The following is a 26,634-nucleotide window of genomic DNA, read 5'->3' as shown; positions in this document are numbered from 1 at the left end:
GTTGCAACAAAGATCTGAAACATCATTTTTCTCTCAAAAACTACAGAATTTTTGGAATTCTATGCTTTGGAAGCTACCTTCAAAAGTAATAAACAATGGACTAAAAAGAAAAAAAGAGGATTAACCAGAAGAGATGACTACTTGCAGACCGTTATATTGCTAAGAAAAAATGAGAAAATCCAAATCCAACAACATCACAAAAAGATAAACAAATAATGTCTGAATCGAAAGCAAATCAAGGAATTCTCTTCCAGGATGAAATAACAGATGAACAATGTAGGACAATTCATAACAGTAATGCTGAAATTTAAGTATTCAAACAACAAAATGAAACCTAAAGAATTTCTTCGACCTGAATAGTCCTAGTAAATCACATTTGAATGCACAAATAGCAGTCACAAAGCTCAAAATCTTAAAACCAAAAACATACCAGACAAAACCATCGGCATTGTCGTTTGATTCCCTCCAATCTCCGACTTCGCCTCCCCTATCCAGCCCCCGATAACGGGAAGTGGCTTCGTATGCACTAAATGGTGTATTCGCTTAAACACACCGTTTGATCCCTCCAAGGCCGTCGGCCTCTTAAGGGCCCAAGATAAGAAGAATAGTTGTTACGGCCTTTTTTTTTTTTTGGTCTGAGAATAGTTACGGCGTTTAAAAAAGAGCGGAGCAGCTAAACTTACGGTCAACCACACCAAACAACCCACTAACTACACCCTATATAAAGGAACCCAACCATGACCGGAAAGGCAGAAACAAAACCCTCCTCCCTGACAATGCTGGAGAGACCCTGAGAAGGAACCATCAAATTACAGAAAAGAAAACAAAACATGGCTTTCAAAAGCTGTACCTCTTTCTCATTGGTCTTTCTCGCAATGGCCTTAGCCATAACCTTCCTTGCAACCCCAGCTGCTTCAACTGTCGATCTGTGCGCAGACGCGGACTACAAGGCCCTCTGCAAGGCCGCATTGAGGGGAATCACAAACCCAACCGCGGGCACACAAGTTACAATAAAAGCACTGATTTCGGAGACACACCGCGGCATTATGAACGCAAAGAGGTTTCCTGGTAAAGACAACATCGCGAAAGTTTGCAAGGAAAGCTACGAGGATGCGTTGGACAATCTGAACAAGAGTTTGAACAACGTGAGGGAGCAGGACAAAGGATCCCTCAACATCAATCTGTCGGCGGCTTATGCGGATTTCGTGTCTTGTGATGATGCTTATAGTGAAAGAGGGAGGGTATCACCTTATGCGAGACTTAATAGACACTTGGAACGGATGGCTAGCAATTCCTTGGCGGTTGCAACCGTGCTTCACTGGTGATTCAAGATGTTGTTGAGGTGCTGGCCTGGCTCTTAATTTATAATAATTAACATAAATTGTTTCGAAGAAAGAAAGAAAGACAGTTTATGAACAAAGATGGAAACGATGAGATTCACTCATTGAATATTGTATCATATATGATTACTCAAATTAATTAAAATTCTCTCTAATTATATCCAATAACAGCAGAAGCATAATCATATACAATTACCAAAAAAAATGCAGGCATCAGACTGATTCTGGGTAATGTTATAATAGAAGGAAACAAATAATGAAGGAAGCCAACACGTCCTTGTAGCTGAGATCATATAATAAAGTTACACACAAGAGAAAAAGTACAGAAGAGAAATTGGACAAAAAAATCTACAGGAGTTCCCTTGCCAACCTTACTGGTCTTCCCTTCAGAATTGCAACACCACCACTTGCCGATATCAGCTGATTATGATCTGCAACCTCTTCCTCAATCCCTGCTGTTGTAGATGATGCCACAGAATCTGATCCATCATCATCTACAGCAAAATGATGTGTGAATCAAGGAATGTCTAACATGTTGAAACGCAAATAGCATTTTCTCATCCACAAGCACACACGGGCATGGAAGCTTGTATAAGAACCGGATTTCTTCAGCTAACAACTAGATCCACATATGACACTCATTTTCTTTTCTTTGATGAATATAATATTGATTTTAATTTTAGTCATTTTAGCGTAAGGATTCGAACTTTCAACCTGATCGAAATCTTAAGGAGTTGTGGCCTAGTGGTAGCCAACTATCCTCACATTTGCAAGGGGTGCATGGTTCGATTCCCCCTCCCCGAAAAATTAAGAATATAACCCCATAACTAATCCCCAAAAAAATTATATAAATGAGTGCCCAAGCTTCTTGACAAACCAATGAAAGTGATAATCTCCTAGAAGAAAGGTAGATATTGAAGAAATCTGAAACAGGTTGCATGAACAAACTTACCAGAACAAGCTGGATGATCAGGAAGATGCCTAACTGCAGTAATCTGCATTCTATGTGGTAGCAGACAATTACAAAAAGAACCTGAAAGAAAAAGAATTCCATCATCAGAAAAATGAAAACCTCGAAATAAGAATTCTAATGCATGCATGGCAGGGAAACGTCCGCAGCAACACTGTGTTCTCCTTGAAAACCACCATAACCAGTTTCTATATAATGTAGAAGTTTAAAAATTCATCTAACACCTGAAAATTCAGATGCCCAGAAGGGCAATATACATATGAATAACAACAATATTCAATGGACAGATTTTATTACCATATCCAACAGTGACATCAATAACTAAAAAACCGAGAGATCCAATGCACCATGTCTAACGACTACCCAGGTGAACTCCAAGGTTGGCTCCTAGGGAACATGACATACAAAGAAACTTCTCTCACCTAGTCGAGCCATTCGATTTACCCATGCAGGGATAGGCTTTCCGGTAAGTTGTAGGCAGATGTCATCAGTGAAGTGGTTGCAGTTCTTGGCAATCAAATGGTAAGTATCCCCATGATATTTTGCAGAAAGATGTTCCATGAATGAACGAAATTCTGAACGAGACATGCTAGTGCTGCCTAACAACACGGATCTCCGAAATATGAAGCCTGTACATCTTCTTGGTTCCACCTCAAATACCCCACTCGAAGGGTACTCATGGGCTCCAAAGCCATATTCCAACCCATGCACTGATTATTGGATAAGGCATAATACAATTAATACCGAAGTCAATATTTACTTCACAGTTACCACATAAAAAAGCAGCAGTTACTCAACGAGATCTCATAAATCCTACACACACCGCCTGCTCAGCCAAATGAGGTCAAACTTCTCTAACAACAATTGAAAACTTAAAAAACAATGCTACTGCAAAAAAACATTAATCCTTCAAATATATACATGTAAACATGTCTGAAGGTATTCAATTCGTTGTTTTATATAGAATCAACCTTTGAACTCAATGACTGGGAAATCAAAGTTATGAGTTATAACAGTCTTCAGTGGCGGACCTATGCCTTGCGGACCGGGGGCACGGGCCTCCAGTGACTTCGGAAAATTTTCACTAAGTATACATGTGTACTTGAAAATTTGATACATAGGTCCCCAGTCAAAAAAAAATAAGGCCCCCAGTCCACTAAGTAACTTTGACACAATCCTCCTGAGTCACAACCCGTAACTATTGAGGTTAAGCAACTAGATAAAAAAAAGGTACTGAAAATAGTTTTTGAACAAGTATTTGAATACTGTGTCTGTGTGTAGGCGGAAATCCTTTCATGGGCGAGAAAATAAACTACACAAGTTAAAATTATCCACAACTAATGGAAGAATTAGAACAACACGAACGGAATATAAGTTAAGCCACATGATACCTTCAATGCCCGAATGAAATATCCCAAGCCCGAACCAGTAGATGTAGTTATTTATAGGCGTCAGATCATACACATTTAGGTACAAGAAAGCGTGATTGCTGCCTCCACTGCCCTGTTCCTTGTCTGAGCTGGAGCTTGAGCTCCAGGGAAAAAACCGCATTGGCACAATCAATTCTCGAATTTTTAGTTCATCGTCTTCATCAAACCAATAAAGAGAAGAAAGAGAAATTCTAAAGAAAACTTTTGGTAATTGAAAACGAAGAGAATAATGAGAAACGCATGGGACGGTGAATTGAAGTGGAAATAGATACGATTGATTTTCTGGCGTTTTCCAGTGAACCAAACAAAGCGCCAATAGAGTTAGGAATGACAGAACTCCAACGGATCTAACAAAAAGAACCACAGAAAATCGAATTGGGGCGCAAGAAAGCAGTGAACAACAAATTAGGGTTTTTGCGTGACTCAATTGGACTTAATTAAGAGCCTGTGGCTGGCTTGTGAGTTGCGTTGTGAGAGTTAAAAAGGTGAAGCCTCAAGTGGGCCGAGAACTAAACGAATGGGCTCAGTGGGCTGGTTACTGTCCACTCCAGCCAGATCTGAAGAAGGGCCTGCAAGTGAGTTACGGGAGGGAATGCTATCAGACCATCGTTCTGTTGCACCCATTGGGCTAACTTTTTCGGCCCATGAATTTAAAGGCCTTTTCACATGGTTGATTCTCTCCAACTGTTTTCCTAACCGTCGATTGTCACGAGCAAAACATGAACAAGGATCAACTTAACTTGTTTATATGTTTGTTAAGGGTTCACAAAGAAGCTCGAGTTTTGTTAGGCAAACTTAGTAATGTAGGAATCGCTTGACTAATATAATGATAAATAGAGTGTCGAACTCAATGAAAAATATATAAAAATTCATATTTATCAATTATGATTAATCCTATCGCTATTTGAACTGGCGAAATTGAGAATTAGCAAAATAACTAATAAATTATAGAAGAAATCACAAAACATAGTTGATTAATTCAAATAATATAAAGTATTAGGGTATCTAATTTCACCATCAACAATACTTCTCAATTTTTTTGCCCACTTAATCATAATTATTGTCATATTGACAGTTCGAGTTTCCCTAACATATTCAATATCCCATTTAGATGTCAAAAATATTATCACTAACAATATTTGTTATTCATAGCATTCGAATTAAGATAGCAATAGCCCATTAAGAATCGTAAAAAATCATATAACATCCCCACAAGTCATACTCCTACATCCTTGTGAAACATGCTACCTATGATATCTATTGCAAGAAGCAAAATCTAAACATTACATTCCAATCTCAGTTTAGCATAAGATAATTCGAATAGTTATCAAAGATTCAAGATTATTAAGAACACCAATAGATACTACAAATATTCATAAGAACCCTAACAAGGAAGTTTAACCCGAACAAGAAAATCTAGTTACTTATAATACAAGCAAATAATAAATCTAACCTATCAAAATCCATTACAATAGGAAATCCCAACACTTAAAAGAAGTAGAAAAACAGCACACCCGAGTCACTAGTTGGAGTGATAAGGATGATGAATATCACATTGATAACCAAAGTTCAAATCCCCCATTCTCAGTTGTTAGGGAAAATACGAGCCCGTTCGAGTGTCACAATCTGCCACACAATCTATTAATGCTTGGCACATCACCATTTTGCACCAAAACCGCCTGAAATCCATACACTTAAAAAGAAACAGACAAACAACACACCCGAGTCACTAATCGGAGTGACAAGGATAATGTATATAACTTTGGTAATCAGAATTTGTATCCTATCCTGTTAAAAAAAAAAAAAAACAAAAAACAGTTGTTAGGGAAAATAGGAGCCCGTTCGAGCGCCACAATCTGCCACACAGTCTAGTGTCTATTGATACAGAGGCTCAATCTTGGTCTTTTAAAAAATGGTCTTTCTTGGGTCTTTCACAGATTCACTCATCTCTCTCATCGGGCGTCGAGTGAGATTCTTGTTGTTGCATTTCCGATTCTTATGCAGATTATAAATACATTGTCATCCCTCCATTTTTCAAACAATCCCTCTTTCCTCTGCCTTTTGGGTCCTTTTTTCAGAGGGTTTGTGCTGCTGCGGGAGTCCGCTGTGACTTTCCTCTTATCAGGTAAGTGGGTCTTAGTCTACTTGCTTCATTTTGAGGAAACGTGATTGCTTTAAAGATTTCTATGTGTGTTTGCTGAGGAAATGCGTGAAAGAAATTGAGTTGCTGTTCTTTGTTGAAATACAACACAAGCTTTTTATCCATCTTGATATGCCTAGTGCAACTAATCAATATGGTTTTTTTTTTTGTTTTTCATGAATTAATACGATTCTTAACCATCAGTTGTTTTTCTCTTCTTGCCTGGAGATAGCTGCAGAAAGGGAACCACAATGTCAAATTTAGGTTTTGTTTAAAGTACTAATATTTTGCTTTTTATGCCTCGTAATTACTGATGTCGAGATTAGTAGCAACTTATATATTCAGATGTGTGAGAGTCCACTAAATTTGTATGATCTGTAATAAATGGGGGGTTGGAGTTGTATATCTTAATAACGAAAAGGATATGAATAAATATGTATTATTGAGCTCTATTGGGTTTTGATTGGGCTGGTCCCATCTCCTGCGTTATTGCCAATAATATATTGGGATTTTGAGCAACAGACACCGAATCTAAATGTATCTTATCCACTATTTTATGTGGTTTAAACAATTCCTTACCACATATTCCCTAACACTATATAACACTATATGTTATATAGTGTTATACAAAGAAAGCAGAGCACCCATTTTGAGAATTTCAAATAAATCCCTCCTCGTGTAGTACAAGTCGTGTTTTTTTTTTATGATATATCCACTCTCTTGCACTATTCGAATAATATTATATTTATATATGTTCTATAGTATTATACAAAGAAAGCATAGCACCCATTTTGAGATTTTCTCATGAAGCCCTCCTCGTGCAGATATCAGCACAAGTCATGTGCTTTTTCTTCTGATATATCCACTCTCTTGGATGGGCGTGTTGAACTAAGATTCCAACATTTTATAAGCTAACCCCCTTCTCTTTCCTGCAATTACTCAGCTAGTGAGTGTGTCTCTCTCTCTTTTCTTTTCTCTCACATTGAAATAGACACATGTTTGTTTTTAATCTGTGTTAAAATCCCCTCGTTTTCTTCGTTGGTGGCTGGCTGTTTATGACTTGGGGATTTTTGTTTTGAGATATTTTTCTTTATATGCCTGATTCTTGCTTCTTTGTCATTACTCATTGATTACATACATACGTAAAACACCCATTTGACACCACAACTTTCGCAGATGCTTCGCTTACAATACTTACAAGGGTAAAGCATGGCTTTTGTGCTTGTTTGAACGCATAAATTGTCTTCATTTCCTCATGTTTAGTCCGCCAAATTCTTGCACACTTCCTCGTCGATGTCGATGAATTCCAGGATCGTTTATTGCAAAGAATCTCAAGTAACTCTATATATGTGAAGAATCTGATTTCATTAGATTGAGAATTTAATAGTGTGTTGGTATTTGAAGATTATCTTGATGGAGTGGAAGATCCTCTGTCCAAAGACCACATCTGCAGAAATAGTCCCTATGCGAACAACTTGTTCGAGCCAGGCTTCCAGTTTAAGGCACTTTTCTGGTGTTGGATTCTCTCCACAGTCGTGTTCCAGCAAAGGTGATTGTCATTTTTAATTTGGTTTCAGAGCTGCATGTGTTATTTTCCAACTTCAGCTAAATGAGTAAATGGTTCTTAATCTCTGTTGTGCTTAAGTTATTCGAATATCCAGTTTCTTAGTAGACATGGAAATTTTGAGGGTTTCATTGATACAGATTCAGGGTTGTGTTCAGGGTCGCAGCTGAAGGTAACTTGCTCAAGTATCTCTACTAAAAGTCAGTGGTTAAAGTATGATAGTAATTCAGCAGACCAAGAAAACCCTGTGGCTGGAAAGTATGTGTATGATAAGATAAATGGAAGTAATGGGACACGTATCAGTTTGTATCCCAGTAATGACAATGTGAGAGTACTTCACGGCTATGACGATGAATATGGGGGAGTTGTCATTGATCCTGACAGATTACCAGCTAATACCAACACCTTTGCTTCTACGCTTCGTTTCTCGCTTTCTCATTGGAAAACGAAGGTATATGATCGATGACAATAATCCTCATTGCTTCATAACTGATTGTTATTTTCTTATACTCATGTTCTCAATGCAATCTATATACAGGGAAAGAAAGGAATATGGCTTAAGCTGCCAGTGGAGCACTCAGAGTTTGTTCCTGTTGCCGTAAAAGTAATTTCAGTAAATTTGAACCATAATATGTCCAATTTTCAGTCTAGGATTTTAATTTGAACTGTATTGGAGTAAAATAAGATTTACACATGATCATTTGCCAACAAGACGATCATTTGCCAACTAGAATGCACTACAAAATCGGACAAACACATAGGGGTTAAACATTAACCATCACCGACTCTTTTGTATGCCTTTTTTGGCTTGCTCTTCTGGGAATTTCTAATCAAATCCTTGGTGTTACAGGAAGGCTTTCAATACCACCATGCAGAGAAAGGATATGTGATGTTAACATATTGGCTTCCTGGAGGACCTTGCTTGCTTCCAGCGAATGCTTCACATCAAGTAGGCGTTGGAGGATTCGTCATCAATGAAAGGAACGAGGTATTGATGTTCAAGCTCAAGTTCAATCCAAACATAGAATAAAGAAATTTATGGATAAACAGCAGTTAAAGCATTTCCCTTTAGCAGATGACATATTTTCTTTCTTGTCTATTGTTACTCCTATGGTAATGATGGTATAAACCTCTCTCATCTATATAGACATCTCCGTGTTGATGGTTTGGATTTTCTTTTATTTTTCTTATGCACCAACTACTGAAATGACCACAAATTGATTCCTGAATACGATTTTTTATGTTTCAAACTAAGAGCATGAGTTACAGTAATATGATATTAGGTCAATGACATTTGATTTTCAAAGGGTCATATTCCTTGTTGGAAAGTCTAGACATTGATTTCTTTGTCCATTTGCAAACATGTTTCGCTGTTGATATTGTTCACCAAAGGCACATTTCCTTCTATAGATAAAATTCACTAGTTAAGTACCGTTCTTGACTGTTTAATGTCTTTTTACGAATTACAGAAGAGGTAGCTTTTAGATATATTGCTATCAACTTATAATGATGTATTCTATTAGGCAAAAAATTCTTGATCTTTAAATAAGAAAGGAAAGAAAAAATCTTCCAGACAACATCCTTTTCCTGACAAGAAGAGCAGCAAACTAAACACTCTATTTAAATGTTGTAGGAAATCCTTTTCACTCTAGTCAGAAATGATTATCGGGGTTTCTGGTGGGCTAAAATCATTCATAAGATGCCAATGCATGTTCTGTTTGCGTTATATCTATATACATATATTATATATAAACTCGCAATAACAGTGCACCAGCAGATTTTCTTTCGTGTGCATCATGAAAATTCCAATGATCACCCTCAGGTGCTCGTAGTACAAGAGAAATACTGTGCTCCAGCTTCTGCCAGCCTCTGGAAAATACCCACCGGCTTCATCCTTGAGGTATTGTGTAATTGAATTTGGATTGTGACTTAGATCTAGGACATTTCAGAGCAAAGAAAGAAGAAATACATGACAATATATTTATTATAATTTTTTGTTTGTCAGTCCGAAGAGATTTTCACTGGAGTTGTACGAGAAGTGAAGGAGGAAACTGGTGTAAGAATCATCTGCTGAAATGTTCATTTTTTTCTTTGGTGGATATTGAGAAACAATAATAGAAAATTTTGGACAGCATTGTGTCTCTAATCTGGGTTTCCTTTCTCTACATTACAGATTGACACGGAGTTTGTGGAAGTTGTCGCATTCAGGTAATAAAATGCTACTGACATGGCCATCAACATTCCTTGAAAGAATTTTGGTTATGCATAATATCATTGCTTTTGCAGTATTGGATTCCCTGAAAACTGGAAACTAATTTCTCTCTGGATTTCCAATTTCAATTTCAGGCATGCTCACAATTTGGCTTTTGATAAGTCAGATTTGTGCTTTGTCTGCATACTAAGACCCCTATCAACTCAGATCATTGTTGATGACTCTGAGATTCAAGACGCTAAGGTATGTGATTTGCACCGCAGAACAATGCAGCTTGTTTTAGGCTGTCATTTCGCATAGTTTTCAGTACTGTTGGAACATATGCATCACCTTCTCATGATTTTTCTTCATCATGTTAGTGGATGCCGCTAATGGAGTTCGTGCAGCAAGCACTAATCGAAGGAGACTCCATGTTCAAGAAAATTGTTGATATTTGCATTGACCGGTTGGGGATGCGCTACTGTGGTCTGTCTGCTCATCAAGTTATCTCCACATTTGATGGCAAGCCATCCTCCCTGTATTATAATGTTACTGAACCTCAAGATTTCAACTGTATAGGCAGCTAAGGCCAGGGATGCAAGGTTGGATAGGAATCCATTCCCAAACTTGTACATTGAAATATATTTACTTATTAAGTTATGTATCGTATGTAAATATTAGTGGGGAGCTCCAATTGATTGTTATCAGGCTCATATTTTGTGGGATTTTTTTTTTGCAATAGGACACCACTTTACGGTGTCACTTTGGACACCACTTGGCTGACCCTCCCCAACACCTCTCGATTGTAGAGCGCCTTGCAGGCCTAAAACGAACAATACCTTTGTAAATTAAGTGGTTGTGGATTTCTTACATATTTGAGTTTTCGGTTTCAGCTTCCATACAAAAATCTATAAAGATTCTCCGCTCATATCCAGAAAAGTGATGGGCGCATGAGCCTCGTCCATATTTTTGGGCCAACATCACAGTGAAAGCATTGCTTGAGTGGTTGGATAAGTGTGTAACAGTCTGTAACTTGGCCTAAATTTCTTCAACTTACTTTTCTCGTTAGCTCATTAGAACTTCTAAAGATTCCTTACGTTTTCCTTACACATTCTCCACAAATTTTCCATTTCTTCACCGCCAATCACTATTTGCTTTTCAATCATGTTGAATTGAATACTTCGAATTAATACAAATATATATAACATGTGATAGAAAATTACAGGGGAAAAGATATTTCTCTTATTTCCTAAAATATTATATGTAAATAATTATAATATCCACCAGAACCATAGGAAATTATTATTATAAGATATATGCCTAAAAAATCTGGCATGTCTTGGATCTATCAAAATAGGGCACCGACCGACGTGAGTCTCAATTTTGCTATTATAGACTTACGTATTTAGCCTTTCGGTCATAAACTTTCTATTGTTATCCTTTTTGTCCCATTCGAATAGCAATATTAAGGACAGGGAAAAGAGTAATTAACAAAGAAACATGTTAGTAATACCTATGTGATCAGTCACACAGGCTCAAATTTAGATCCATATCAAAAATCGAAAGTCTAAAAACAAAATTATATGATATTGTTTTCATCAGTTAAAAAAATATTTTGCTAATAATATCTTATCACGAATAGAGGTTCAAAAAAATCTATCAAAAAAATCACAAAAAAGGGGGGACAATCTCGAAAATTCCGCGAGAACCATGGGCAGTCAGTTACGAGCAGATTTAAATATCAAAGCGTAGACTCACGGACCCCACGACTCACTCTCTTTCGCACGTGACAAACTCCGCCCTTTTCGAGCTTTTTGCCACGTGGCCCTCTAATAGATTGCCACTGGCGCGATAAAACGCCATACCCTGTTTGGCTTCTTGATTTATACAAGCTTCAGTGAATCAGTGAGAGGCAACCATCAGCGGACTTCAGAGCTTCTAGCTTTCCTCTCTATCATCCTCACTGAGCCTCGATTAGTTCTTATCACATCTTTATCAAGAATCTGAATCATTGAATATTCTGCCTAATTCAAATTTGTTGAAGTGAAGGTACTTTTGGTTAACTCAAATTGATCTTGCTTCTCCACGATTCGATTGATTGCCATTTCTGTTAACAATTTTAAGCTCATATATGCTTAATTTGTTGCACTCTTGAATCCTAGGGTTTTGTTGCAGACTTTGAAAGAGCTATCGAACTTAAATTTTGAATTCTTTCGGTTTTCACTGGCTCTTTGTTTGGTCGCTGAGAAATTGTTGGAAACGAAAGTAAAATTACAGCTAGGGAGCATGTTGTTGTGCTAAATTGGCTGCGCTTTAAAATTAAGTAGCCTGATTAATACAAGAATATTGAACAACATATTTGTAGTGATGAAAATTTAGTTCCCTATTCTGAGTATTTTACTTCAATTTTCCTCACTGCAAAAACATTTTTATGTTGTAGAATGCTTAAATTGATAATCTCGATTTTAGAGAATTATCTGTGTGACATATATTGGATTTGATCAGTATATGCTAATGTTGTGTAAGATCTGCCCTGTGTTTGTTGCTTAAACGTATCTATGCGTGTTGGCAACGCTTGTTTCTGAATACTGTAATCTGATTCTTTGATTTGCCTTCAGAGTTAAGGACCGCGTCAAGGAATATGAGTAATACCATAGGTCATAATATATTCCGCCAGAGTTTTATCTGTCCCATGATTTTAGAACATCAAACTAAGTTAAATTCGTCTGGCGTTCCTGCAAACTCTTTCCTTCAATCTGCCTCTGTGAAGCAATCGACGCTGCATATTCGTAGTTCAGTTGCTTCCTCAAAGTTTTATGGAAACAATTTGAACGTGCGGAAACAAAAGTCAAGCACGGGAACACGTCGACCTGTCAAAGTCACTCCACAGGCCGTTCTAGCCATGGATCCAACATCTGAGGTAATATGCACTTGTTGACTGCTGCTCGCACTTCTCAGTTTTAAATTTTTTGAATGTGCAAAACAGCCTTATTGATATGTTCAACCATATTGACAAACCATTTGGAAAGTGAATTCGCTAGTTTAATCTGTGGCTAGGCCTAGGGAATACACCACGAAGGCAATTGTATACATACATTCTCTGTTGAGCATTTTGTTGCCAAGTTATAGGGAAATTACTACTTTGTAGACACTATAAAGACAACGGCATAATGAAACAATGTTGCCAATCGAAGAACTGCCTGAAATATACGCAATGACGTCAAATCAGTTGGAAACTTATGTTTTCATTGTGAAGAGCATATAACGAAGTTATGTACAAGTTCTACCTGTTTGTAAATTTCGTTTGTCTTGTTATCCTTTGTTTGTATGAGATCTTCTATAATATGTTTAACCAAGGCTTGTTCCCTTCCCTATTTGGAAGATATGACAATAAGGCTATGCAAATAGAGCTGCAACACATTGCTGAACGAGCACAAGCTGAGTACATATTTAGTAGCTTTATTCCTTGAGAAACATGAGACAACATACTTAGTGGATTACAGTACTTCAAATTACTTTTGTAAGACCTGATACATGCATACTTAGTTAAATTTGGGTGATAGACCCAATTTTGAGCAAACAAATCCATTGGTTTACTGGTTTGATAATTCATAGGTTTTGAACAAACTCTTTCCTTGCAGCAGCTTGGGGGAACATTCAACCTTGATGGGAATATTGAGTTACAGGTTTGTATGTTTGAATTTTATTTTAAGCAATAAGTTGTATTGACTAACAAGCGAACATGTTTCCAGTTTTGGAAACCTCCTCTCCACATATTATGTGGGGTAAGGTATGCATACATCCTGTCTGTCCCCGATCCCGCCTAGTGCGGGAGCCTTGTTCGTGAGAGTTGTTTACTTTACTTTTACAAGCTGTACTGACTAGAGTGGGTTTTTATCTTGGTTCATGGTATGCCTAAAACTGATATAACAGAAAGGTGGGCTGACACAACATTTAACTCCACAGGTTATGGTTAGTACCCCTGGTACTGGGTCTGTACAAGTAAACATTCAGGTTACATATGGTAGTGACTCTTTACTTCTGCACTGGGGTGCGATTGCTGATAGAAAGGAGTAAGTATAGATGCAAATATCCTTATATTATGTTGATTTATTTTTTTTTATGATCATTTCTTTGTTGATACAAAGAAGAGAGTATAGTTTCAGTTTAATTCAAACTATCTTTTCTTTATGTTATCTTTTTCATTTCATCAGGAAATGGGTACTTCCTTCCCGTCATCCAGAAGGAACACAGAATTACAAGAACAAAGCCCTCAGAACTCCTTTTGTTAAGGTAAGTACTGCTAAGTATAATTTATAATTAGATTTCCTGATATTATACTCTATATTCTTATGAATAATCTAAATTAATGAGCTCTCTGTTTATCATGCATTGTCTTCTATAGTCCGGATCCAACTCTTGTCTTCAAATAGAGATTGATGATCCTGCATTACAAGCTATAGAGTTTCTCATAGTTGATGAATCCAAAAATAAATGGTAATTTTCCAATTGTTTCTCTGCCGGCTATATACCTTTACTATGCGCTAATCTAATTACAATGTGTTTCTTCCCCTCCTTGTCTATTGTTAACTTCAGGTTTAAAAATAATGGTGGGAATTTTCATGTTAAGCTTCCTTCAAAAGAGAAGTCAGCCCCAAATGTTTCAGTTCCTGAAGATCTTAAGTCAGCTCCAAATGTTTCAGTTCCTGAAGATCTTGTACAGATTCAAGCATATCTGAGGTGGGAAAGAAAGGGTAAACAAATGTATACCCCACAGCAAGAGAAGGCAAGTCGCAAATGTTTTTTGAATATCAAATTATTCTTATTTTGGACGCTACATTTGCCATCATTTTTTTTCCTTGTTTTTCTCTTTGCCTTATTATGTTTTTTCCTTGTCCCAAGTTAAGGGACTTCTGTCTCGTAAACTATATCGTTTTGCATATAATCCCTCAGTTAACTTACTGTTCAGTTTTTGTTTTGATCGAATAAGGTTTACATTAAGTGAATCATCATAATAAGTTTTCTTCTAGATGTTGTGAATCAAGGCTTCGTATACGCTGAGGACTGAAGGAATCTTTTTGATATGATATAATATGTCATAGCGAACATGTTGTGCATTAGCCACTAATCTTTGACCTTGACTTACTCTCAACAAAATGTTTTGGCACTCTTGCTTCAATTATCTTCTCTGTGCTTGCTCCTAAAGGGGCTTTCTAAAGGTACCATACCGCTTATTCATGGCCATGCTTATGTTTAATATCTATTATAATCATTAGCTTCTGGCAAAAGTTGATAGTTGGGGAAAACCTTTTCGTTTTTATTATAGAAAAAGAAATTCTCGTACTATTTCATTTCAATTCTGTATTCTAGGTAGATGTGTATGAGTGTATCCTTGTTTTATGGACTATTTGCATATGGCATCAGTTATGTGATTATAAATCTATTATTTAATTCCTCATAGGAGGAATATGAAGCTGCTCGCAGTGAGATCTTGAAAGAAATAGCCAGGGGAACTTCTGTTGAAGGCCTCAGAGCAAAACTAACGAAAAACAATGACGTTGTCAAAATTAGGGAGCCATCCCCCGGTGAAACAAAGGACAAGATACCTGATGAGCTTACGCAAATACAAGCTTATATAAGATGGGAAAAAGCAGGGAAACCCAATTTTTCTATGGAACAACAACTTGTAAGTTTCAAGTTGATATACAATTATTCCCCTTTAGGTGGTTTGATTTATGACTTCCTTTTAAGCGCTTCAAGTGAAAATCAATTTTTTGTTCACAACTATTGAGGTTACACTCATCACTTATATATGATCCTGATTAATGTAATCTTTATTTATTTGTTTATTTTTTTTTATATAGAGGGAATTCGACGAAGCGAGAAAAGAGTTGCAAGATGAACTAGAGAAAGGTGTTTCACTTGATGAAATTCGGAAGAAGATTACCAAAGGGGAGATAAAGACCAAGGTTGCAAAACAGCTACAGCATAAACGATATTTTAGCACTGAAAAGATTCAGCGCAAAAAAAGGGATTTGAAGAATCTTATTAATAAGTATGCTGCCAGACTGACAATGGCAAAAATTCCAGATGAACCTGTAACCTTGAAAACTCTCGAGCTTTATGCTCGAGCAAAGGAAGAGCGGGATGGTCCTATTCTGAGCAAGAGAATCTACAAGCTGGCGGATATGGAACTTCTGGTGAGACATGGATTTTATAGTGATAATCTTTCCCATTCTACTCGTATACTAGCTATTTCACTTTCAGAAGTTATTCTGATGTTCCAAGTCATTACAAATTTGAAAGGTACTTTTAAGCAAGTTTGCTAGTAAGACAAAAGTTCATCTGGTGACAGATTTCAATGGGCCTATTACTCTGCACTGGGCTTTATCCAAAAAAGCTGGAGATTGGTTGGTAAGAATTCTAAACCTGTTCACTGAATACATGGTTGTCTGGATGATTGTTCCCTTATAAAATTGTAATGGCTGCCTTTTCCAAAAATTAGTCTCACAAAATTTATGGACAATTTACAGGAACCTCCTCTTGATGCACTACCTCCAGGTTCAATTAGTCTAAATGGGGCTGCTGAAACACAATTTGTAAATAATTCTTCTTCTGATCTTCCTTACCAGGTCTGCAAATGTTGAAGTTAATTTCTTCTGTGTGCCTTAGGGCTCTTTAATCATCTGATACATTTAATTTGACTTTTCCTAGAATTGAGAAAATATGATCAGCTCAATGTCCTTACTTCTAGTTCAGGTCCAAACTTTTGACATGGAGATTGAGGGAGAGAGCTTTGTTGGAATGCCATTTGTCCTTATATCTGGTGGAAACTGGATAAAGAACAAAGGATCTGACTTCTATGTTGAATTTGAGCAACGACCAAAGCAAGTTTCGAAGGTTGGGCTTTGTTATTCTTTGTATAAGAACTTCCTCATCGATCCAAAGACCTTTTTTTTCTTTTCTAATTGTTATTTTTGGACTTCTTTATGCCACCTTACTGAATTCGATTAAGTTGAATTCTATCTGTCAAAGGATGTTGGAGATGGGAAAGGTACTGCCAAGGCATTGTTGGATAAAATTGCAGAAATGGAGAGTGAGGCACAAAAGTCCTTTATGCACCGGTCAGTCATCTCTTGGGCTTCAATAATTTGAGTGTTTTAAATTTCTTTTTGCTCTGTTAGGTGCTAAGATTGTATGTTTGCATAGTTAGTTCTCCAGTAAAACACATGATTTCAAGAAAAGCTAGTGGGTCAGAATTAACCCGAGACTATATGGCTTGATGTATGGTACTTGAAATCTTCTAAACACTATTTGCACTCTCAATTTCGCAAGTACTTAGCTGGTAACCAATATTATGATGAAACTAACTAGGAATGTAATCATAAATTTGGTAGGCGTGCATATGGTGCACTTGCAGAGTACTCCACTGTCTTATATAGGTTACGTGGTGTTCAGAAGAATGGCTCCTGGGGCGCCTCCCATATAACTATGTGGGTAGAATAGAAGATTTATCCACTTAAATTAACACGTGAGGTGCATTCGTACAGCGAATATAAAAAGAAGTGGAATTTTTTTCCGTGCTTTTGCTTGGACAAAAATATTACTGTGATTCCTTCAACTTAAAGAACCTACTCTGTTTGTCTTCTTTAATTTTTAACCATGTTGCTACTTTGGAAGGTGAGCTGATGAAAATATCATACAGCCACAATTCTTTCTTCATAGTGCATATGTTTTCTAGAGCAATGATTGTTAGTATTCTTAGGATGTTGGTAATATGTTGTTCAGTAATTAACATGTGATTTTCTTCCATTTTTCTTTTTGTTGCAGATTTAATATTGCAGCAGACTTGATAGAACAAGCCAAAAATGCTGGTGAATTGGGTCTTGCTGGGATACTAGTGTGGATGAGGTTTATGGCTACGAGGCAGCTTGTATGGAATAAGAACTACAATGTCAAACCACGGTATAACTCATGGGACTAACTGATCGAAGCAGTTCTCTCTCTGGTCACTCCCTCCTAGTTCCTCTCTCTCCTTCAGATTGTTGAGTTGTTTTATTTCTGGTTTGTGCTTCAAGGTAGCTCATATGGAATAAGAACTAGAGACTAGCTGACTGAGGCAATTAAACTCTCCCCCCCTTTTCTCCCTCTGCGCCTCTTTCCTTTTATTGAGATATCTACTTTGCTTCGTGGCTCACTGAGTTGGATTATAAACCAACTGGGCCAACTAAACTCTTTTCCAGGATTGGGGTATACTTTTTTCTAGGATTGATGTATTTGTACTTGATACACATCGTAATTCTTGAGAGCTTTAAATTTGGCTGAATCTCATTCAGTACTCTCTGAGTGCTTTCGCTTCTTTTTCTATTGCTGCAGAGAGATAAGTAGAGCACAGGATAGGCTTACAGACCTGCTCCAGAACATTTATGCCAGTCAACCTGAGTACCGGGAGCTTTTGCGCATGATCATGTCTACTGTTGGTAGAGGGGGTGAAGGGGATGTTGGGCAGCGAATTCGGGATGAAATCCTTGTAATCCAGGTCAATGCCATACCTTGTATTACCTTTTCGGACTTATTTCTACTCTGCTTGTTAATTTATTTAACATTAGAATTTGAATATATCTATTAAATACTTGTTGATTGTAGAGGAACAATGATTGTAAGGGTGGAATAATGGAGGAATGGCATCAAAAGTTACATAATAACACTAGTCCTGATGATGTTGTCATCTGTCAGGTACTGGGAATAGGACTTGGGCTCCTTCAATAGCTTAACTCCCTTGGAAGTGATTAGGTTTCTTACAACTAATTTTCTTTGCAGGCATTGATTGATTATATTAAAAATGACTTTGACACGAGTGTGTACTGGAAAACTCTGAAGGAAAATGGAATTACAAAAGAACGACTTTTAAGTTATGATCGTGCCATCCATTCTGAACCAAATTTCAGGAGAGATCAGAAGGACGGTCTTCTGCGTGATCTCGGAAACTACATGAGGACTTTGAAGGTAGGCTATTTACTAAAATGAAAGTTTCATACTTCGCTCTTTTATATATGGATTCCTATTTCAGTTTGACATCTTGTTTGATGCTATCTTAAAAGGTTGATGTTTCATCTGTAATATGCTAAAATAGGACTTACCTTTTGCATTTTCTTTTCTTATTGAAGACAGATATTCATTCCCTCTGTAAAACATAACATGATGATGTCCCTTATCTTTCAATGTATTCTGGAAATGTAATGGAAGTGCTAAATGTTATAAGAAGAATTTGTGCACGGAGTTAGCATTACCTCTCTTCCATTATAAATAGAGTTATAAATAGACTAAATGTTCAAATAGCTTCTTCTAGTGCTTAGTGCATGTCCTGCGACTCCCACTACTCACCTCATGAATTATGTTGCCCTAAATGACAAATTCATCTCAATTGGATTGCAGGCTGTTCATTCTGGTGCAGATCTTGAGTCTGCTATTTCAAATTGCATGGGTTACAAATCTGAGGTAATTTCAAGTGTTGACTGAGCTGAAGTTTCCCAAGACAGTTTCTTATTTTGGCATTTGATACAACCTTTTTACTTATATCAGGGTCAAGGCTTCATGGTTGGGGTGCGGATAAATCCCGTATCAGGCTTACCATCTGGATTTCCAGTAATATTTGAGCTTTCTTTTTGTTGTTGTTCAAGTTGTCACCTGTATAAGACAACATTATTGAATTCTAATCTTAAAGATTATCTTTGGAACAGAAATTGCTTCAATTCGTCCTAGAACATGTTGAAGATAAAGATGTAGAAACACTACTTGAGGTGGTAAAATCTGATCTTGGTATTATAATTACTGCATCAGCTTAATCCACAACAACCATTCATGTTGTATTTTTCCTTTCTTTAGAACACTTTGTTTCTCTATGCTCTAACCCCTCATTTCTTGCAATTCTTTAATATAGGGTTTATTAGAGGCGCGTCAGGAGCTTAGGCCATTATTGTTCAATCGTAATGATCGTCTGAAAGATCTTTTATTTTTGGACATTGCCCTTGACTCTACTGTTAGGACAGCTATTGAAAGAGGATACGAGGAATTGAATAATGCTGCACCGGAGGTAAGTTATTGACATACCTGCGCATTAGAAAAAAGGGAATTAGTATCCCTGTGCTCAATTATTTCTCTCTTTAATCGTTTTGCTCATTATTCTTGACTGTTAGGGGTCTAATTTTTCATAAGTATGTTTTAATGCTTTTTTTTGCTGATTTATAATTGATTAGCTAATAGCTACTAATAAGTTTTTGCATGTTACAGAAGATTATCTACTTCATCAATATGGTTCTTGAGAATCTTGCACTTTCATCAGATGACAATGAAGATCTTGTATACTGCTTGCAGGTAAATATTATTTATTAACATTATTTGAACAATTATTTTTTGATCAAGTTTAAATGTTTGAGTTGATCAAGTTTAAATGTTTGTGTCATTGAAATCTAAACAGTTTTTTTTCCCTATCCATGGAATTAATTTTTTTGTTGCTTCCTGTCACACAAAAGCATATAGAAAAGATAAGGTACATCCTATGTGCATCACAGTATCAAAAGATGGAAGACTGGATGGAAGTATGCCAGCATTTCACCGTGTCTGCGGATACTTTTTATGTACATGGTGTAGCATTGTCTGCTGGCATACTTCCATCCAGTCTTCCATTGTTCTTCATGGCCATTGCCATTGGTGCTTAATCCCATAAAAGGTGTCTACAATGTGAGAGGAGTTGAACTTTGCTTAGAAAGCACTCTGCTGGGTTATGCCAGACGGATGTGGGATTTTTAGGCTTGACAAAGATTGCATGAATTTGACTGATTTAGTCATTAGTCAGTGGTAATACATCGAAAACCCAGAGTTATCTTAAATGAGAGAAAAAATATTTGTTAAGTGGCTTTAGTGCTACCAGTTCAACTACATCCAGATCATCAAAATGCCTTTCATTGTTATTTGGGTCTAATTTCCTTCAGTTTGAAATTAATTTAAAATGTGATGTTACCCACACGTTGCTGCTTGTCCAAATTTATCTGTTCATTGCTTGAGATATTCAGAGTATTGATGTGATTGATTCTCTAGTACTTTGGAAGTGCCAATACTGGATTTTATTATATTTATATGTTAAAGAAAAATATTTCTTTTAGCTGTGTGTTTTTACCTACATTACTTGATTCATCACAACAATGGTCATGCAGGGATGGAATCATGCCCTAAGCTTATGCAAGAGTAAAAGTAATAACTGGGCTTTATACACAAAATCAGTCCTTGACAGAACTCGCCTTGCTCTTGCGAGCAAGGCTGAAAGTTACCAACAAGTTTTGCAACCATCAGCTGAATATCTGGGATCACTGCTCGGTGTGGATCAGTGGGCTGTATGTTCTTTTCCTTTTAAATTGAAATAGTCTATATATGGCTTTTGGTAAAAGATAAATTAGTTTTATCCTTGAAATCACTTCTTCAGGTGAACATATTTACTGAAGAAATTATTCGTGCTGGATCAGCTGCATCCCTGTCCTCACTTCTAAATAGACTTGATCCTGTTCTCCGGAAAATTGCTAGTCTTGGGAGGTTTGTACATTATCCTTCTTTCTTTCTTTTTTCTCCTCCTTTTTGAAGTCATGAAGCACCAGGAGGGTTGTTGCCTTTTTGCAGATGATGAATATTGTTTTGAAAGTCTAATATAAATCAAAAAAGGAAATTAGAATGGCCTACTTAGCCTACTTCATATAATCATATTTGATAATATAGTTATACTGTATCACCTTCTCTCAATGTACTTTTGACCTTTCAAATTTAACATTGTCGGGCCTAGAGCAGCTGGCAGGTCATTAGTCCAGTTGAAGCGGTTGGATATGTTGCTGTTGTGGATGAGTTACTCTCTGTACAGAATAAATCTTATGACCGACCTACAATTTTGGTGGCAAGAAAAGTGAAGGGAGAAGAGGAAATTCCAGATGGAACCGTTGCAGTGCTGACATCAGACATGCCAGATGTTCTATCTCATGTTTCTGTTCGAGCAAGAAATGGCAAGGTAAACCCACGACATTTTCTTCTTTATTTCTTATTTTTCTCATTGGTAACTCTGTCAATGTGTGAATTACTGGTGCAGGTTTGCTTTGCTACGTGCTTTGATCCCAATATCTTGGCTAACCTCCAAGCAAGTGAAGGGAAATTGCTGTGCTTGAAACCTACGTCTGCAGATATAGTCTATAGGTAATCCAACTTAGTGCTGCTGGAAATGTGTACTTTCATGTCCAGTGATGGGAAGGATACATGGACAATCCTTCAAAACTTCTGCTCATTTATAAATACTCCCTCTCAATTTGAGTTGTTCCTCTCTAAAATTACTCTTTTTTCCTTCTTGGCGCTTGATCAGTGAGCTGGAGGAGGGTGGCCTAGTAGGTTCAGGATCAGCTAACCGGAAAGTCGATGGTCCTGCTTCATCTGTTACTTTGGTCAAAAAGCACTTTGGGGGTAGATATGCCATATCATCCAAAGAATTCACAAGTGACATGGTTAGGCTTGTAGACCTACTTATTATTTTACTTAAAGGGTTCATCCTGTTTTTGTTTTTTGAGTTTTTAATTCAGTTGAATGAAATGACGATTTATCAATTAGCCTAAGCACTGATATTTGTGCTGTATTTGGGTAATTTACGTTGCAATTCTTTTTTAGGTTGGTGCTAAATCACGCAATATCGCATATCTAAAGGGAAATGTGCCATCTTGGATTGGAGTTCCTACATCAGTTGCCCTACCATTTGGAGTTTTCGAGAAAGTTCTTTCAGATAACTTAAATCAGGTTACTATTGTCCCTAATCTTCCATTGTGCTCATGCGAATTATTATGTGGTGACTAGCTATAATTTTCTATATCATCATTAGCATGGGAATTAATTCCTCAATATTGGCACTCATAAAGTTTGCTTTAAGAGTGAGATTCAATTTCTAGTTTTCTCAGACGAGATTCATAGTTGGCTAGGGCTGTATAGCCATGGAAGTATTACTTTTGAGCGGGCTTCATTTATATTCCTAAATAACAGTGAACAACTTCCTAGTACAAGAGCTCTGCAGTGGAGGGGGAAAAGGGCAACATGTATGCAGCATGCATAATGGAGAGACTGCTGCTAGGACTGGAACCTATGCAGTATTCGTACTTTCAATCAAATGTCAGAGTAGATTTTAGATTAAGATGAGATATCCTTGTCATCTCTGTTCTTTTCTTGATCATCTTCTTTGGATGGAGGAATCCGAACCATCACCCAAGAGCAGATTGGTGAAAAGCCAACCACTGAAATGGTGGTTGATGAGTTTGATCCCCATGGTCAATTAATCGATATCATATTTTTCAGCAGAAAATTAATAAGGGCATGTGTTTAAACAGTATATTGATTATCTGATTATCGTCACTATCTACTTATGTAAGAACTGTCGAGTCATAACATCATTTACCTGAAGAATTTTGGGGGCACGTGTTCAATTGCACTTCCATATCCATTGTTCGGATTTTCCTATTCGTCATCTTTCTAATTACTTGCAAGACATTGACATTACATTTTGATTGGTTTGCACTTTTGTATGGAAAACTCTTACTCCACCCTTGACTTGAAAGTAATGTTTAAATTTTCGCTTGTTGATGGAAGTTTTACCCCACCCTGGAGATCTTTTTTATTCCGCAAAGTGTGATTTTCAAGACACTTCTTTCTATTCTGTATTGGCAGGGAGTGGCCAAGAAGTTGCAGTCACTGAAAGAAAAACTAGGAAGAGGAGAGTTTAATATCCTCAAGGAGATTCGTGAGACAGTATTACAGCTTGCAGCGCCACCTCAATTGGTACGTTAGCTCTACTTCTTGGTACCAGCGATGTTTTAGGTTTAACATGCCTGTTCCTGTGTTTTATAATTAACCCCAAATGATTATGATATCACGGCAATATGGTTTTTGAAGAGTTTCCCCTTGGCAGGAAGCTGTTCTTTCATCAACCCCTGTCCTTCCCCCTCCTCCCTAAATAATGGACTATTGGTTGTTTTGAGCATGTGAGTTTTCTGGTGTTGTAGATATGGAATTTATTGACAATATATCCTGCATAAACGAATGGCCAAAGAGTTTGTGGCTTCTATTTGTAGGGTAATTCAAAGATATGTCGAAGTAGGTAATTAGTCAGTAAGGGAACTCCTCTGCATCCTTCAGGTAGCTTTGCTTTGACTTGAATGTTATAGCTTACTGGCAAAGTTTTCTTCCAGGTACAAGAACTGAAGACCGAGATGCAAAGTTCTGGAATGCCTTGGCCTGGTGATGAAGGAGAACAGCGATGGGAACAGGCATGGATGGCTATAAAGAAGGTATGCAGCTCTACCTTAGCTGGAGGCCTGGAGCTGTCCTTCATTCTGGTTCCAAAGTACTTTTTTAAAACACAAAAGCAGTCTCTCCATATCCCTTTGATGGCTGAAATTATAGACTACCCGACTCCACTTTCCTAAAAATAATCCTAGCAGGATCATGTTACCATGAGGCTTTTGAGGAGAGAGCCAACTACTAAATTCCAGAATTATTTATCGTTTTCTTGCCCATCCTTTATATTTACTGGACGCATATCATATCGGTTAAGAATATGATCATTCTTGAGAAACTTTTCCTCAATTATCATTTTTTAATTTCCAAAGAACTGATAAATTTCATCTCATAACTCTGCCAACAAACTTATATGCATATAATGCTTTTCCTATTTTTATCGGGGGCTTGTTACTGTATTGTGTAGCACTTCCTTGCACTGGTCAAGTTAGATTATGGCACACTATGATAGGCATGGTATTGATCCATAAATTAATGCCTGTTAAAATAATGCACTCATAAACCTCTTGCATATTTATCTTCCAGGTCTGGGCGTCAAAGTGGAATGAGAGGGCATACTTCAGCACAAGGAAAGTGAAAATTGATCACGATAATCTATGCATGGCTGTCCTGGTTCAGGAAGTAATTAATGCCGAGTATGCATTTGTTATACACACTACTAATCCATCTTCAGATGACTCATCAGAAATATATACTGAGGTATTGTATCTCTGTTTGTCATCTATATGGACAGAATTTTAATCATTTTATAAGAAGGGAAAAGTAAATGAACTGGCTTTTTTTCTTTCTTGCGTAGGTTGTTAAGGGACTTGGGGAAACTCTAGTCGGAGCTTATCCAGGCCGTGCATTGAGTTTTATCTGCAAGAAAAACGATCTGAACACACCTCAGGTGGAACTTTAATTTTATTTGCTATGGGCGTTTTTTGTACTGTGAGATGAAAAGATAGCAATGCTTGCATGTTTCCTTGGTACTTCTAGAACATATTTCATGGATAACAAGCTGTAATTTTCTGTTCTGGTGGAAATTCTGAATTTGGTTTGGGCCTTTTCTGGACCAACTTTATAGTTGTCCTGTTTTAGGATGTAGTGTATAAAAAAAATCAGAAATTGTTTAGATTTTTACTAACAATTTTTGTCATATCTTAGGTACTTGGGTACCCAAGCAAGCCCATTGGTCTCTTTATCAGACGTTCTATTATCTTCCGCTCTGATTCTAATGGTGAAGATCTAGAAGGTTATGCGGGTGCTGGTCTTTATGATAGGTAAACTCCTCTGGGACTCTTCCATAGAAATGTGTCTAATGACCTTTGTCCAATGTGTGTCAAGTCTTTTGTTGTAGAAGCAACTAAAGTGCGCTAGTCTTGCATTGAATGACTGGTCATAGGCATAAAGTAATCTGGAAATTATCTGAAACTTTAGAAAGTACTACTTAAACCTTCAAGAATAAAGAATAGTTTGTGCAAGTGTGCTGTTCAGAAACTTGCTCTGCATTGGTCAATCTAGCTGATTGATGGTGAGAAAAATGCATGCCACTGTAGACAGGGACTATTTTCTGCACTTTTCTGGAGTACCACTCCATGACAGCTTTTATGAGGAAAGCATGGTTATTTTCCAGCACTTGGACAATAAACCTACCTAGTTGCTCGATTTGTCCAATATCAAGTATGCACTTTGATCCATTATGGTAATGAAACTTCAATTTTTTGTGCAGTGTGCCAATGGATGAAGAAGAGAAAGTTATCCTGGATTACTCGTCTGACCCGTTGGTAAATGACGGCAATTTCCAAAAATCAATCCTCTCTAGCATTGCTCGTGCAGGAATGGTAATTGAGGAGCTCTATGGATCTCCGCAAGATATTGAAGGTGTGATCAAGGACGGGAATGTTTATGTTGTCCAAACAAGGCCACAGATGTGATCCTTTAACTTCAATCCTTTTTTTTCTTTATGGTGGATAGATGAGTAGAATAAAATGGAGGAAACAAATATAATGCAAGAAAATAAGAAATAGAAGTGGAAAAGAGAATTATGTTAAAAGATAATGTTACCACATTATAGTCTTACATTCAAAAAATAGACATTTTTGTATTAAATCATGCCATCATGGTTTCATAGCTAATATTGTCTTCAGTGGTCCATTTATGTCGTCTCCTTTTCATTGTCTGAGTTGCATGAAGAGCATGGCAGCCTCATGTGGTAGCAGTTATCTTTCTTTTTGCACGCTAACTGATTCATCATTTTTAAGGGAGATGTAATGCAATGCAATGGTACAGCATTGTAAAATACTGAGTAAACTCTTTTTCATATAGGACATGTTATTTATGTTGAGCAAACAAGCATGCATTTTCGATTTTCTTCAAATTATGCATGGACGTAACAAAGCATGGATTTCCCATGAGGGGTTGCGCATCCATCTGCAGTGAAATCTGGGACAGGCATCCCACGCTTTGTTCTGGCGCCCGGAAAGGTGATGCGAGGCATTGTACCGGGCAATGCTGAAGGAGTCGTTTCCCAGTACTACTATGTTTTGAGTTGAATGCCTATGAATGCTGGACACGAGCTTCATTTTCTTTGTTAATGTTATCATCTTTTGCAAATCTGGAAAACTTCGTAACCGCAACGCACTTTGCTGTC

General features: G+C 37.2%; 4 protein-coding genes across 13 annotated transcripts; 3 read left to right on the top strand and 1 right to left on the bottom strand.

The window, feature by feature from the left end:
- Positions 1 to 464: 464 nt before the first annotated feature.
- On the top strand, positions 465 to 1,590 carry LOC119992243 (pectinesterase inhibitor 12-like). The gene has a single exon (XM_038838934.1). It carries the CDS (start codon positions 831 to 833, stop codon positions 1,323 to 1,325), a length of 495 nt encoding a protein of 164 aa, XP_038694862.1. The 5' UTR covers positions 465 to 830; the 3' UTR covers positions 1,326 to 1,590.
- Positions 1,510 to 4,193, bottom strand: LOC119992242 (deSI-like protein At4g17486). The gene is made up of 4 exons (XM_038838932.1): positions 3,702 to 4,193; positions 2,733 to 3,020; positions 2,293 to 2,373; positions 1,510 to 1,834 (listed from the first exon to the last, which is right to left on the bottom strand). Exons 1-4 carry the CDS (start codon positions 3,859 to 3,861, stop codon positions 1,689 to 1,691), a joined length of 675 nt encoding a protein of 224 aa, XP_038694860.1. The 5' UTR covers positions 3,862 to 4,193; the 3' UTR covers positions 1,510 to 1,688.
- Positions 4,194 to 5,612: 1,419 nt separating this feature from the next.
- On the top strand, positions 5,613 to 10,357 carry LOC119992240 (nudix hydrolase 8-like). Of its 6 annotated transcripts, none has more exons than XM_038838929.1 (11): positions 5,613 to 5,865; positions 6,705 to 6,826; positions 7,285 to 7,429; positions 7,585 to 7,895; positions 7,983 to 8,048; positions 8,295 to 8,432; positions 9,267 to 9,344; positions 9,450 to 9,500; positions 9,618 to 9,652; positions 9,791 to 9,899; positions 10,016 to 10,357. In XM_038838929.1, the coding sequence occupies exons 3-11, from the start codon at positions 7,294 to 7,296 to the stop codon at positions 10,220 to 10,222; spliced, it is 1,131 nt and encodes a 376-aa protein (XP_038694857.1). In that variant the 5' UTR covers positions 5,613 to 5,865; positions 6,705 to 6,826; positions 7,285 to 7,293; the 3' UTR covers positions 10,223 to 10,357. The 6 variants fall into 6 exon arrangements, with proteins under 6 accessions (XP_038694857.1, XP_038694855.1, XP_038694856.1 ...); XM_038838927.1 differs by having other exon boundaries at positions 7,057 to 7,429; XM_038838928.1 differs by lacking the exon at positions 6,705 to 6,826.
- Positions 10,358 to 11,510: 1,153 nt separating this feature from the next.
- On the top strand, positions 11,511 to 26,093 carry LOC119992148 (alpha-glucan water dikinase, chloroplastic-like). 5 transcript variants are annotated; one of them, XM_038838800.1, is made up of 34 exons: positions 11,511 to 11,684; positions 12,254 to 12,555; positions 13,280 to 13,321; positions 13,602 to 13,708; positions 13,850 to 13,928; positions 14,041 to 14,132; positions 14,232 to 14,421; positions 15,097 to 15,321; positions 15,500 to 15,835; positions 15,942 to 16,049; positions 16,169 to 16,267; positions 16,395 to 16,535; positions 16,671 to 16,759; positions 17,466 to 17,600; positions 18,012 to 18,174; positions 18,282 to 18,371; positions 18,456 to 18,641; positions 19,071 to 19,133; positions 19,218 to 19,280; positions 19,376 to 19,438; positions 19,576 to 19,728; positions 19,926 to 20,009; positions 20,849 to 21,025; positions 21,115 to 21,221; positions 21,471 to 21,684; positions 21,763 to 21,866; positions 22,030 to 22,168; positions 22,329 to 22,454; positions 23,373 to 23,483; positions 23,894 to 23,992; positions 24,528 to 24,701; positions 24,799 to 24,891; positions 25,149 to 25,264; positions 25,714 to 26,093. In XM_038838800.1, exons 2-34 carry the CDS (start codon positions 12,277 to 12,279, stop codon positions 25,916 to 25,918), a joined length of 4,452 nt encoding a protein of 1,483 aa, XP_038694728.1. In that variant the 5' UTR covers positions 11,511 to 11,684; positions 12,254 to 12,276; the 3' UTR covers positions 25,919 to 26,093. The 5 variants fall into 5 exon arrangements, with proteins under 5 accessions (XP_038694728.1, XP_038694729.1, XP_038694725.1 ...); XM_038838801.1 differs by having other exon boundaries at positions 13,277 to 13,321; positions 19,929 to 20,009; XM_038838797.1 differs by having other exon boundaries at positions 13,277 to 13,321.
- Positions 26,094 to 26,634: the final 541 nt, after the last annotated feature.

The sequence above is a fragment of the Tripterygium wilfordii genome, chromosome 22 (genome assembly GCF_013401445.1).
Source record: "Tripterygium wilfordii isolate XIE 37 chromosome 22, ASM1340144v1, whole genome shotgun sequence".
Lineage (NCBI taxonomy): Eukaryota > Viridiplantae > Streptophyta > Magnoliopsida > Celastrales > Celastraceae > Tripterygium > Tripterygium wilfordii.
The sequence above is the reverse complement of the archived record's forward strand: the minus strand, read 5'-3'. Positions and strand labels throughout refer to the sequence as shown.